Source organism: Olea europaea, chromosome 11 (assembly GCF_002742605.1).
Source record: "Olea europaea var. sylvestris chromosome 11, O_europaea_v1, whole genome shotgun sequence".
Lineage (NCBI taxonomy): Eukaryota > Viridiplantae > Streptophyta > Magnoliopsida > Lamiales > Oleaceae > Olea > Olea europaea.
Window position 1 is genome coordinate 32,422,680 of NC_036247.1, and position 14,542 is coordinate 32,437,221.

The window sequence follows — 14,542 nt, forward strand, 5'->3', positions numbered from 1 at the left end:
TGGAAAAAAAAAAAAAAAAAATTCTTTAGTGGAGCCCGAGTTGGGCTTGTCCTCAAAAAATGGGGTTTGGCCCAAACTTTTTTCAGATCAAGACTTTTTTTAAGTGAAGTCACTGGTTGGAACCGACGAACTCACTTGCCACCGCTGTCATACATGGTCATAGTCACTTACCATACAATTTATAGGTCAAAAAATCACACTAAATTACAAATAATGCAATGAATAAGTCACAAATTATTTGTTAGTTACAACCAGCAACCCTTCAATTGATTCTAGCTCCCACGTGCCGCACCAGCAAACCTTTATCAATAAGAAGTGGTCACATAACCTAGAAATGACGACATTGAAGCATTCTCCGATGAGGCGGAGATGATGTGTGGTCGAAGATGGGATAATTCGTTTGTGAAATGGTTGTGGAACAATACCTTTCTATATGCCTGGTGACGTTCGATATTCCGACTGCTCCGCCAAGTGTTTATGACCTGAAAAATGAAGGTTGGGCTTCCTCCCCCATTTTACCTCCGACGTGAGAATTAGTTTTTAGACTTGCAATTAAAAATCAGATGGCTAAAAAGAGTCCGAGTGCTTTACCTGTGTCACATCCAGGGAATTTATAGATATTGGGAGCTGGATAACCGCTGGACGGTGTGGTGTCACGTGTCCCACGTTGGCATTTCCACTACCCCCACGTTTTGAGTGGGGGGTCTTTATCTTCCCGCCTGGAGGTTATACCCGTGTTAATTGCCATGGAATCTAGTCAATTTATTAGAGGTTTTATGGCTAAGTGTTTGGGTTGGCTACTCCGTGCCTGTTGAAGATCTCGTGTAGTGGTAGAGCGCTTCCGGGGGGTAATGGTAGAGCCCTCCCCGGGGGTATTGGTAGAGCGCCCTTAGGGGGGGTTGACAGCCTTGCGTGGTGATAGAGCGCTCCCCGGGGGTAATGGTAGAGCGCTCCCCGGGGGTATTGGTAGAGCGCCCCTAGGGGGGGTTGACGATATTGCGTCGGAGTGTAGTGATCCATCTTGCTTGTACGTCGAGAATGGCCTCTTCTACCAACCTATATCATTAGCCCCCTATCCCTTGTCGATGTTTTCGGCGAGGGGTAGCAATTCTCTTTATCCGGGTTGATTTAAAATATTATTATTTTTTAAATACATATAAATGATAAATGAGTAGTTCGTATTAGCAAGTCGAGCAATGCAATCGAAATCAAGTAGCAATTTTACTGTATACATGGCACCCCATCAATGGTCCTAATGTTGGAGGGAATTTTCCCCCGCCAAAAAGTTTAAATTCTTGTGTTTATAAAAGGAGGTGATTTATACTTCAAATAATCACTTTCATTTTTCCTCAACATCCTAGGCTTTCTTCCCTCTAAGGTAATTTTCTCTCCTTTTTAATCCCAAATCTTTCTTTGAATTTCTCTTCATCTTTTTTGTTGCCATGTATAAAACAATTATTTCTTCTTCTTCCAATGAGAGTAGCGATGAGGGGCCGATCAATGCAAAAAAAAAAAAAAATTTGGCCCCCTGGTCGAACGATTGGTCCGGCGTGGCCGATCGACCAGCCCAACCCCCCGTCGCCTATTAGGGTGGTCGGTCGGGATTTTGACCAGTCGAAGTCCTTCGGGTTCTCTTCCTTCGTCTGATGGGTTTCCCTTTGAGCTTGATAGCCAAAACCTTTCAGTTGATTCTCAAGCTTTTATTTCAAATTCCCCCAAGGGACATGTTGGGTCTACCAAATCTCCAAATCAAAACTTAGAAATCGAGCTAGATCCGACTGGCGAGATCGTCCCCCTTGAAATTCCAAAAAGTTTTAGCTTTTATAATTCTTTGCTTAAGTTAGAGAAATGTCTTGCTAGGTATGATCGGGTCGACGATTACATCTATAGAGCCCCCGAGCCCAAAGAGAGGCTCTCCGGGTCCGACCCCCGCGAGATAGCGGTGTATAAGGATATCTTGGATGGTGGTTTCCGGTTACCCATCCATCATTTCTTTGTATCGATTTTCATTGAGTTTCATATTACTCCTAGTCAAATAAACCCCAATGCTTGGAGAAAAGCACTCTACTTCTTGTATGTTTGCCTTAGAAGGCAAGTTCCGCTCTCCATTGACCTCTTTAGGTGTGTCTTTGAGATGCACGTGTTAACTCAGTGTAATGCATTCGTCTTTTTTACCGCTAGGGTTCCGTTGTTGTTTCCTAAGTTCAGGAATTCAAATAGTGGTTGGAAATCTCGGTTTTTCTTTGCCCGACCTTCAGCAGGTCGGTTTCCTTTCAATACCAATTGGCGGCACCCTTAAACTCGCCTTTTTAATAGTCAAGTAGATGCTTCCTCTACTCTAAAAGCTCAAATTCAACAGCTGGTTGATACACCCCCTCTTGCACCTAATTTAGGATCGGTTCTGACCATGAGGAACATGTTGATAGTGGGGATGAGTCGTCCTACTGGTAGGCTGCTTACATTGATTTTTGTTATTTTTGACTTGAACATATTTCTTGTTTGTGCTTTTTGGAACTGATATATTTGGGTATGTGCATGCAGATATGGACGAGGTGTTGAGGACCCTGCCGGGCGGTGACGAGGGTCTCTCTCCCATTGACGGTAAACTCTTGAGCTCCTCCTTCTTTGTTTTGCATTCTCGAGTTCTTTTGTTTTGCTGTTTGACCAGCTTTATCTTACATGTACAGGGATGGAATTTGACCTGGAGGGGACCTTAGACTCCATGCCCAAGCAAGAGCATGGAAGTGATCTTAAGCCCTGCCCCGCCCCCTTAAAGAGGAAAAAGATGTTGGCCCAAGGGGGAAGTCCTCAGGTAGCAAAAGAGACTCCCCATCCCTCAGACGAGCCTATCGAGGTTGCTCCTACTCCTAGGCTGGGCTCTTCCAGTCGTACGCCAGGGGAGCGTGAGGGATCTCTTCCTATTTTCGCGTTTTCTCCCACCCGGGGTTATCGGGAGATAGAGGTACTTAAGTCTTTAGTGACACCCGCGCGGACTAGGTCGATCGCAAGACGTAGCGCAGACGATATTGAGAGGGCTGCGGCGGTCTATCTCCAAAGGGTATGTTTCTAATTTTATGCGTATGTATATACACACATTTTTTTTTGCATGGTTATACCACTCGACTCTCATATTGTCTTCTCATCCTTTAGGTGGTGGCCCTTCAGACCGGGCTTGTCAAATCGAGTCGTCGCCAGGCCTTAGAGCTGAAGACTCTTGCAGAGGAAAAGAAAAATGAGGCTCATCACTACAAGAAGAAAGTATCTTCCTTGAAGATATCTCTTGAGGCATCGGAGGCTCGAGCCCGCGAGCAGGAGACAGAGAACGACCATTTGCGGTCTGAGTTGGCTCGTGCTCAGGAGGAGGCGGTTGAGAGGTATAAGGCCTCTGCTGGGTACACCAGGGACTTGGAGGCGTCTGTTGAGCAGTACAAGTCATCGTCTGATTATGCCGGGGCTTTGCGCTCGTACGGGGGGGAAGGCGATGGCAGCGTCCATCAAATTGACCAAGGAGTGGATATCGACCGAGCATTCTTCCATTAAGCCCTCAAGTTTTGACAAGTTCCTTGCACAGCGCAAGGGGAAGGAGAGTGGGGCGCAGTCATCTAGGTCACTTGGTCCTTCGGCGCGGGGCGGCAGCGATGGTGTTTCCCCTTAGCAGTAACACCTTTTGTCAGTTCTTCCTCCGTTTTTTGTGTTGTCTTTTATTTCTATATGTAGCATCGTTTTCTACTTGTTCGGGGTGTGGGTAAGACTACATTACATGCTTTTTGTATGAATGTTATGTTATCGACGGCCAATAATGTTGAAGCTTGTTTCTCCTAGCGTTATTTCTTGCGTTCAGCTGTTTGATAGCATGGGTGAATGTCATTTATCTCGCGTGCGCTAGGCCTTAGCTAATTTTTTGACTTTTCAAAGCTCTTCGCCTAGGCCCTTGGGCCATGTCGACCATCGGGAGCGTGGTTTAGCGGTTTAGGGTTTTAACCAATTTTTTTGTTTCGACAGCTCTCCGCCTAGCCTCTTGGGCTGTGTCAATCGTCAGGGGATATGGTCTAGCGATTTAGGGCCTTAACCAAATTTTTGGTTTCAATGGCTTTCCGCCTAGCCTTTTGGGCTGTGTCGACCGTCAGGGGGCATGGTCTAACAGTTTAGGGCCTTAACCAAATTTTTTATTTTAATGGCTCTCCGCCTAGCTTCTTGGGATGTGTCGACCATCAGGGAACATGGCCTAGCGGTTTAGGGTCTTAACCAAATTTTTGATTTCAATGGCTCTTCGTCTAGCCTCTTGGGCTGTGTCGATCGTCAGGGGGCATGGTCTAGCGGTTTAGGGCCTTAACCAAATTTTTGGTTTAAATGGCTCTCCGCCTAGCCTTTTGGACTATGTCGACCACATGTCTTCATGGGATGAGCATGGAGATTCAAGATTCCTGTGAGCATAAAAAATTCTTGGATTTGTGAGCTCAGTAGGCGCATCGGGACGTCCCAGCTAGGCTGGCCCTTCCGTAGCGCCCTCATCATCTGCCACTGCCAAGGTTTTTCATTGAATAAGATTAAATATTACAACTAAGGGCGCCTTCGTGAGACGTTACATGGAGAGAATAAACGATGCAACCTATTCTACTGTATTTACAAAAGCGTAGCATGTGCACATATTTCAAAATCTACTGGTAATACTTTTTGAGGCGTTCTGCATTCCACGACCTACTTAGTGGCCTTCATTTCATATCTTTCAAGTTGTAAGGTCCCTTTCCCAGCCTGCGGCTTACTTCGTATGGGCCTTCCCAGTTTGGACCAAGCTTTGGTGGGGGTGTCCTGCCGCTGCTGCATCTCTTAGTACGAGATCCCCTGGTTGGAAGACTCTTGGCTTTACTCTCCGATTGAAATACTCTGGACCTCCTTCCTACTGGTAGGGCTTTTCATTTCTAGGATTGCCTGAATTTTGTCCGGATTCACTTCGATGCCTCTTTGTGTGATCATGAAGCCTAGGAATTTTCCTCCTGCAGTACCAAAAACACACTTTTCTGGATTGAACCTCAATTTGTTTTATCGGGCAACGTCAAACACTCTTTGTAAACAGGCCACATGGTCATCAGCCTTAGCGCTCTTACCCACCATATCGTCAACATAAGCCTCTACAACATCTCCGATCAAACCGTGAAAGACTTTGTTCACCATTCTCTGATAAGTCGCCCGACGTTTTTCAAATCGAAAGGCATGGCCGTGTAACAGTACGTGCCAAAGTCTGTGATAAATGACGTCTTTTCTTAGTCAGACTCGGCCATTGAAATCTGATTATATCCAAAAAATGCATCCAGAAAGCCGAGCCTTTCATAACCCGATGTAGCGTCTACCAGGTGATCTATCCTGAGGAGCGGGTATGAGTCTTTTGGGCATACCTTGTTCAACCCAGTATAATCTACACACATGCGCCATTTTCCGTTCGACTTTCTCACAAGTACGATGTTTGGCAACCACTCGGGGTATTGCACCTCTCGAATGAAACCCGCCTGTAGCAATTTTTCTACTTCTGCTCTGGCTGCAACCTGCCTCTTTGGGGCAAGATTTCTTTTTTTCTGCTTCACTGGCTTAGCCCTCGGTAGGACACTGAGGCGGTGCTGCGTGACGGTCGGGCTAATCCCTGGGATGTCCTTCGGGCCCCAAGCGAACATGTCCAAGTTACCAGCTAGACACTTGGACAATTTTTCCTTCTCTTCGGATTCCAAACCTGTTCCGACACTAAACTCCCATCCCTCGGCTATAAAGATTTTTTTCAATCATATCGAGCGGCTCGATCCGCCCCCTTGGGAGTTCCACATCCAGCATCATGATTGGTGGTGAGCATTTGGCCTGTATACTATCCACATAGCATTTTATTGATGTGTGCTAGTCCCCTCGCATGCTCCCGACACCTCTGCTAGTTGGGAATTTCATAATTTGATGGTAGGTCGATGGGACAGCGCCAGCTGCGTTTAGCAATGGCCGACCGTAGATGGCGTTGTAGGCCATGGGGGTCTTGACAACCAAGAAATTAGTCACAATCACCACTGTCGCTGGGTATGTGCCTAGCGTAACTGGGAGCTCTACAGTTCCTTTCGGTATCACTTGTTGCCCCTCCAAAGCCTTGTAGAGGGGTAGTCACCATCTTCAGCTTCTCTGGGGGAATTTTTAGACCCAAGAAGGCATCCCAGGTGAGGACATTTGCTGCACTTCTTCCATCGACAAGCACCCTCTTTACGTCAAAATCTGCTATATCGCCCACTATCACTAAGGCATCATCGTGGGGATGCGTTATACCGATCAAGTCCTCTTCGTCGAAAGTAATGCTCTGGTTGAACTTTGCCTTTTTTTGGATAGAGCAGACCCCTGCGGAACGCGCATAGCTCTTCCTAGCTGAATTCGAGTCGCCACCCGATGCTACTCCCCCAATGATCATGTTTATCACTCCTGCCCTTGGTGGGGGTATTCCTTCGAGCCTTTGTCTGCCCTTGTCATTTTTTACATACTTGGCCAATAGTCCTCGCCTTAGCAAGAGCTCGATTTCTTCCTTCAATTGTAGACATTCTTCTATATCGTGTCAGTGATCTTTGTGAAAATGGCAGTACTTACTTTGATTTCTCTTGCTGGAGGAAGTCAGCATCGGTTTAGGCCATTCGAGCTCTTTCATGTGCTGTATCTCCATTAATAACTTCGTACGTGGGATGTTCAAAGGGGTGGGTGCCTTGGCCTCTTCTTGCTTCTGCTTGACCGACCAGTCTTGGGCATAATCCTTGTTCATTCGTTCATTCTTCGGCTTATTCTTATCAGTGTGCCTTCGCTCATCATATGCTTTTCGCTTATGTGCTTCTGTCTCCCATCCGTCACTAAGATTTTTGGTCACTTTCTCCGCTTCCTCCGCATCGACATACTTATCTCCCTTCTTCAATAGGTCATGCATTGACTCTGGAGGTTTTTTGGAGAGTGACATTTTAAAGGCTCGATTTCGCGTTCCGTTCATTAGGGCAGTAACCACTGCGGACATTTGCATGTCTTTTATGCCAAGAGTAGCCCGGCTAAACCTAGCCAAGTATTCCTACAATGACTCGTCTTTCTCCTGTACGACCTGCATCAACCTAATGGTTGTATTCCTCTTCCTCTTGCTGCTTAGGAAGTAAGCCACAAAGCTCCTGGAGAGCTCATCAAACGTCTTGATAGACCGTGGGGCCAAGGTTGCTACCCAGTTCCTGGCCTCCCTCCTGAGTGTGGGGGGGAAGGATCGGCACATCACAGCGTCCGGGGCGGCATAAAGTCTCATCAAGTCTACAAAGGTCCACAGGTGGTCAAGCGGAACTATGACTCCGTCATATGCTTCTATCATGGGTTGCTTGAAGCCTTTAGGCAAGGGGACCGCCATGATCTCAGGGCGAACGGGACTTCCTCCAACACCATCTGCCTCCGTCTATCATTTCTCTTGGACAGTGCATCATCTATCTTCTGGGCCATGATTTCTTCCATCTTTTGTTCCAGGTCCACCATGGCTTGTGGGGGCTACTGAGCTACGACCACTGGGGCCCCCGCGCCTCCCCGTCCCCTACAAAGGGATGGGTGGAACAATCGCGAGCGGCGCTTGAGGCGGTTGCTGGTTCGTCGCTTCCGTTGGACTCGATGGAGGGATCGTGTCTCTTTGCGACTGGTTTTGCAAGAGCGCCATCATTGTTGCCATTTGAGTCTCCAAAGCGCTGAACTGACTCTGCATTACATACTGCGGAGGCGGTTGTGGCTCCTGACCCCTTGCAACTGACTCGACTCCATCTTCGCCGTATTTCCAACCAAACGAGTATCACTCTTTGTTCGTCTTCTCGACATAGCTTTTTAGTTCAAATGATTTCCCACAGACAGCGCCAATGAAATGGCTGTGGAACAATACCTTTCTATCTGCCTGGTGACGTTCGATATTCCGACTGCTCCGCCAAGTGTTTGTGACATGAAAAATGAAGGCGAGGCTTCCTCCCCCGTTTTACCTCTGGCGTGAGAATTAGTTTTTAGACTTGCAATTGAAAATCAGATGGCTAACAAGAGTCCGAGAGCTTTACCTGTGTCACATCCGGGGTATTTATAGATATTGGGAGCTGGATAACCGCTGGACGGTTGTGGTGTCACGTGTCCCACGTTGGCATTCCCACTACCCCCACGTTTTGAGTGGGGGGTCTTTATCTTCCCGCTTGGAGGTTGTACCCGTGTTAATTGCCATGGAACCTAGTCAATTTATTAGAGGTTTTATGGCTAAGTGTTTGGGTTGGCTATTCCATGCCCGTTGAAGACCTCGCGTAGTGGTTGAGCGCTCCCCGGGGATATTGGTAGAGCGCCCTTAGGGAGGGTTGACAGTCTTGCGTAGTGGTAGAGCGCTCCTTGGGGGTAATGGTAGAGCGCCCCTAAGGGGGTTGACGGTCTTGCGTCGAAGTATAGTGATCCATCTTACTTGTACGTCGAGGGTGGTCTCTTCTACCAACCTATATCAGTTTAGGGGAAGAATTGAATTGGAGATTGGTAGGTTTGGGTGAGTTGTGGTGATGGGATTGGTAGGTTTGGGCGGGTTGTGATGGGATGGGTGTATACCTAATATATACCTGATTTTTAAACTCAAAACTTGAAATGTAGGGTGGAACAATTTTCACATATTGATCACCTTTAAGTTTTGAATCAAGACTTACAAAATCTGAAGTATTGTTCGATCGAATTCTCTTATTATATTCAATTTATCCCTCTCGAATTCTCATTGAGCCCATTTAACTAGTTCAATTCCATATTTCTATGCGAATCAAATTTAGTTAAACAAAATAATAGTTCTAAGAATTCGTTTATGACTGCAGTAATTAATATAGGTATCTTTACATGTTATATTAATTTATCGAATTTTAATATGTGGTCTAAACAAAGAATCCACATTTTTACGTAATTATTGTTCACGAAATCATTGAATAATTGGTTATAAAATTCAAAGCATTGAGAACATGATTAAAAACCACACATATAATCATAACGAAAAATAATCTCAAATAAAATAAATAAAGGGTCTCAAATGGGTTATATTGTTCGCCCTAAAATTAGATTTAACTACTTATAGTAATGAAAGAAAAACAAGAAGTTATTATGGAAGAGATCATAGAGTTTTGAATAAGAATATAGAATGAGAAATCAATCTTGCACCAGGATCTTCTCCCTCTTCCAATTTATACTTCAAAACTGGATTGCTTGATGTTTTTCTCCCTTGAATTCGGTCTTTCAATCTCCAATTGCATGTATTTTCCTCCTAATGAGTAGATTCATTCCTTTGATCTTTTGCCCCTTGAATTCTCTCTAAATTCTCCATTGTTTTCTATGTGTTTTTATGCATAAAAAAGGCTCCCTCTGTGTATGGGACGTTTTCGTTCTTATATGGCTCCAATTTAGGTCAAAAATATCATCCAATATCATTCCAAGTTGAATTTTAATCATATAAAGAAACTTGGGATTCGATCAAACTTTTGTGCTATGTTATCGAATAGTACACTATCATGCTACCGCATAGATCACTTTCTGGACTCCAAATTCTTCTCTGCATGCATAGATGCAACCGCATGGTTTTATAACTGTGCGACCACATAGTTATAAGTTTTTCTCATTGAACAACTTTTAGTATTTTGGTCATATATTCCTCTTCCGATATCCAATTGAGGTGATTCAAAGTGCATTGGAAAGATAACTTAAATAGATACAATTCTTATAGGAGTAGTATTTCTCCAATTCGAACTTTTTCTAACCAAAAAATGGGTATCAAATTGAGGCTAAAAATTCGGAGCATAATTTTTTCAACTGGATGTTAATTTGTGAAAATACTTCGACTCTATTTCACTCCTTTGATTTCTTTCCTCATTCGATTGACTCCTAAAACTCTCGAATTTTCATCGTAAATTTTGACACAACTTTTGAGTATTTACATTTTAATCTCCAAATTTTGAATTTTGCTATTTTTCCAAGTTTTCCTCTTGTTTCTTCCAATTTCTTGTACTATCATTGAATTTTACTTATTCAACACCAAATACAACAATTTAGATCATAATTCATTCGAAAAGCAACTAAATTTCATCTTTTTAAGGTTTTGAATAAGTGTATAATATTATAGGGATTTAAGTAAGTTTCTCCTTTTGTTATTTTTATGAAAACTCTATTTAGAAAAAAAGGAACGTGTGGGTGGGTGGCCCGACTCGTGGACTTGTTTAACAGTTGATTGGAAGTTGATACATGCTCACGTTCTACGTTTTCCAGACTCCAAGCTATATTTTGTTGTGGGCTTATATGGTATGTGTTAAGATTTGAGATTCATCTTAATAAGGTCAATCTTTTTAAGAAGAGTGACCCAAAATCTATTTAAATTGATCAATATTTCGTTATTTAACCGATGTGGGATTTATTCCCTTACATGCCCCCGCGAGATGGTGACTCTTTTTGAGCAGACCAATCTTGAAATTCGTGTGCTCATTTTTTAGACTTAATCGGATCGAATAGCTCGTCCGAGTTTACTAGTCTCTGATACCATGTTAAGATTTGGGGTCCATCTTAATAAGGTCAACATTTACCTTATTAAGAGGAGCGGCCCAAGATCTATTTAAGTTGATCAATATTTCGGTATTTAACCGATATGAGATTTATTCTCTTAACAGTATGCAACGAAACAGAAACAGTTATAATAATAATAATAATAATAATAATAATAATAATAATAATAATAATAATAATCTAATTTTGATTGTGTTTAAAATTGTGAGTATTAATTAATTCATTTATCCTTGATGTGTCTCTCTTAACAAAATTTACAAGATGTTTGGTACGTTAACTTGAATTGTCATGTTTAAATACTATAATCACGTTTAATTTTTGGTCTCATTAAAAAATTTAACTTCTAGACTGTCTTTGGCGTTTTAACTAGGGATTGACCAATCAGTTATGAGTTTCATATCGTAAAAGTTATGACACAAGTATGAACTTAAGTTGATTGTATGTGAATTTTTCGCTCGAGGAACTCAAAAATGCATTTTTGTCTATCAAATTTCGACATTACAATAAATAAAGATTTCAACTTTTTTTTTTTTTTATAACTTAGTTTCTGTTTGGTATAGCTTAAAAACTTAATAAAAATCTATATCTGAATCAACAATTAATTTTAACTATACATTTTATGAGACTTGCAACTTTTTTAACTATGAGGGTGTTTGATACTCATTTTTAAGGAAATTTGAATTTTAGAATGGTAAATTGATGAAGAATGTGTGGATGAAAATTTTTTATTTACGTGTAATATTTTTTAATGAAGAATGTATGATTGAAAAGAAGAGAGAGAAAAATGCGTTTTGAGAAAAATGAGAATTAAACGGGACCTATATATTTATCTTTTTTTTTTTTATCAAAATTAATTAATTCCTGGTTTTTAATTACACCAAACAAGGGTTAATATTATTTATCTAGTCATGTTTGGTTTAATTAGATAAAAATCAAAATTTTAATAAATTTTGAGAAAAATTGATGGACTATGTGATTGAAATGTTGTGAATCCCTTGAAATATTTGATTAAATTTATTATTGACTTTGATTTAAATTTTGATCAATTTTTTAATTGAACCAACACGAGTCGAATTTACTTTACTCAACATGTCAAAAAGGATCACACTAATAACTAGGGGTGGACATAATTCCATATGGTTCTAGTTCCAAAAGAATAGAACTGAACCATGAACCAATGATTTTTTTTTTTTATAATGGAACCAAATGGTTTTTTTATAGATATGAAACCAAACCGTTCGATTCTTGTTTGGTTTGGTTCTAATTTCATTTCTTAAATTTTTATATTTGTATCATATAAATTAGTAATGTATACTTAAATAAGAATTTAAACATCAAACATTTAGAAAGTTCAAATTTCAATCATCGAGATCAAAAAAATTATAACTAACAAACAAAATATATTCATAATTTGAATACACAAATCAATTTTCATTTTCATTCAAAAAATTGTTTAATAACTAATAGCAATGATTCATTAAATTAATTGTAGTAGTTTTGAAGGTACACCCCTACAATAAAGAATAAATTATCAAAATTTTTACAGTCCACTTCTATAATCGTTTAATATTTTATGAATATTTATTAAATTTTCCTTTATTTGTGAAGAACACAAATAACTCATCAAACAATTAAAGTAAAAAAAAGAGTTTAGAGACTTTTTAGGTAACTGACCAATTTTATATTTCGATCTTAAATGACACTCCACTAACTTGATGAAATGAGGTACCAGTATGCTACAACGTTGTGTAAATTAAAAATGAGTGAAGGAGAAATAATTCAATTGAATACAAAATTATGGTGTAGACAACTAATGAGTTGGTTATCTCTAATGGCCCAAAATTGATTAATAAACTGTATCCAATCAATGAGCTATCTCCAATGAATATAAAATTAAGGTCTCCACTAATTATTATATATAAAATTAAATATTAAGTTTGGTTCTGATTTTTGAACTAGAACTGAATCAGAACCATAACCAAATGGTTTTTGGTTCAAAGAACCAAAATCATTAATTTTTTTGATAGAACCAAACAGAATCGCTTCATTTGGTTTGGTTCTAGTTTGGTCTGGTCTTGTCTGGACATTTTGTCCACCCCTACTAATAACCTGCATAAATGCATGAATTTAGAAGACATTAGTATTTTTGTACCTCCCAAACTCTTCCAAATCAATTTTTGTATTATGTTTATCTGTAATATATAATCTATAATTATATATTAAATATAACATCGAGTGAGAATCATTTTTGGACGATTTTAACCCTATCACAATTCAATTATTTGAGAATTAATTATTAGATGATTTAAACCCTACTACAATTTAATTATTATAATAACACATTATTTTTTGTTTTTCAACATGTAATAAATACTACAATCCATATCATGTATGAATTTCGTGTTATTAATTTTCAATTAATTAACATTCACATTAATTTAGTTCGTTTGAGACTCATCAAAGCTTTCTAACAAATTGATATCAAATATTGCTTTTATGGTATTTATAAAGTATTTTAAAATAACGTACAGTGTACGTTCAACTCTGATTAGTAATGAACAAAAGAGTCAATCTATAAAATTTATCTCTATATTTAGACCGAAAATTGTTTTAGGACATATTTACTCGTATGCTCTCCTGTCTCTATTGGTACAGGTACCACAAAATATCAAATTTGCATTTATGCCTCTCTAATAATCCCTAACCTGAACCACATATACACATTCTTGTGATCATGAATGAGTGGTTTTCAATTCTTCTCCAAATCCTTCACCATAACCGCCCATTCTTCTACTTCAGTCGAGGCAATCACATTTGACACTCATCTGGACAGTAAACTTGAGACGTCAAGAAAAAATAATAACTTTATGTTGCACTAATTAATTAATTTCAAGATTTTACAAGATGGGCTTTAATGATCAATTAATAATGTACATGAATATTTACAGTACGATTTACCGCTGTCACCTCAACCATCAATCTTGACGAGACGATAAATGATGATTATCTTTCGTCAAAGGTGTTATGCACTTCTTTGTATAAGTCATCATTATTTACCCATGCTTGACTCAAGTTCATCACATTTGACACTCATCTCAAAAGTAGATTTGAGATGTCGAGGGAGAAATAGTACCTATATTTTGCATTAATTTATCAATTTCAAGATTTTACAAGACGAACTTTAAATCAATTAATCATGTATAGAGCGTTCACGGTACAATCTATCATCGCCATCACCGATCTTGACAAGATCCTCTAGCAACCGGTCGATCTCGCTGAGAACGTCATTGGTTGGAAGTCTGCTCCGGCAACAAGGACACGTGTTTCTCTTCTTCAACCAAGGCAATATACACATCCAATGAAACAAATGATTGCATGGCAATTCACACACGTCTCTTCCTTTGATCATCTCTTCTTTGCATATTACGCACTCCCTGCCGCCGCCACTCACCTCCACCGAAGGCAAAGCAACCACCGCCGCCACGGACGTCGCCACCTCCCTGCCATCCTTCCCTTCATCACCACCACCACTATCACGACCCATTACATTAACAAAATTCCTACATTTAACCACCTTCTCTATGTACTCCATCAGAACTTCACCATTGGATGCTCCAAAGCTAGTCAATTTCAACATTGTATCAGCCACATAATTACACAGAACCCCCCGCCAGAATGATGGAGGCGATTCAAGAGCTTCCGGTTCATTCTGATGCAACTCGCAGAGAAGAAGTAAAAGAAGAACCGCATCGAGGTCCCGGAGTTTCATTCCGGTGGCGGCGTAGGGTGGCGCGGTGGTATTACTCCTCATGAAGTGGTTCAAAACGGAGAGATTAAGCAATAGATAATGGGCGATTAAAAGGGACTTCTTGTGAAGGGAGATAGATTGCAAGTACTGAAGAGTGAAGGAGAAGATGGTTGGGGAGGAGAGGAGAGAGCAGAGGCGGCGGCGGTGACGGTGGAAGAGGGCGGC

At 40.6% G+C, this 14,542-nt stretch overlaps 1 protein-coding gene across 1 annotated transcript in view; it reads right to left on the minus strand.

The window, feature by feature from the left end:
• Positions 1 to 13,684: 13,684 nt before the first annotated feature.
• The window catches only part of LOC111404736 (E3 ubiquitin-protein ligase SGR9, amyloplastic), a 12,873-nt gene continuing 12,015 nt past the window's right edge, over positions 13,685 to 14,542 (minus strand). The window contains exon 5 of the mRNA XM_023033500.1: positions 13,685 to 14,541. Within this exon, the coding sequence (XP_022889268.1) occupies positions 13,760 to 14,541 (782 nt within the window). The 3' untranslated portion in view covers positions 13,685 to 13,759. The remainder of the gene's footprint in view (position 14,542) is intronic.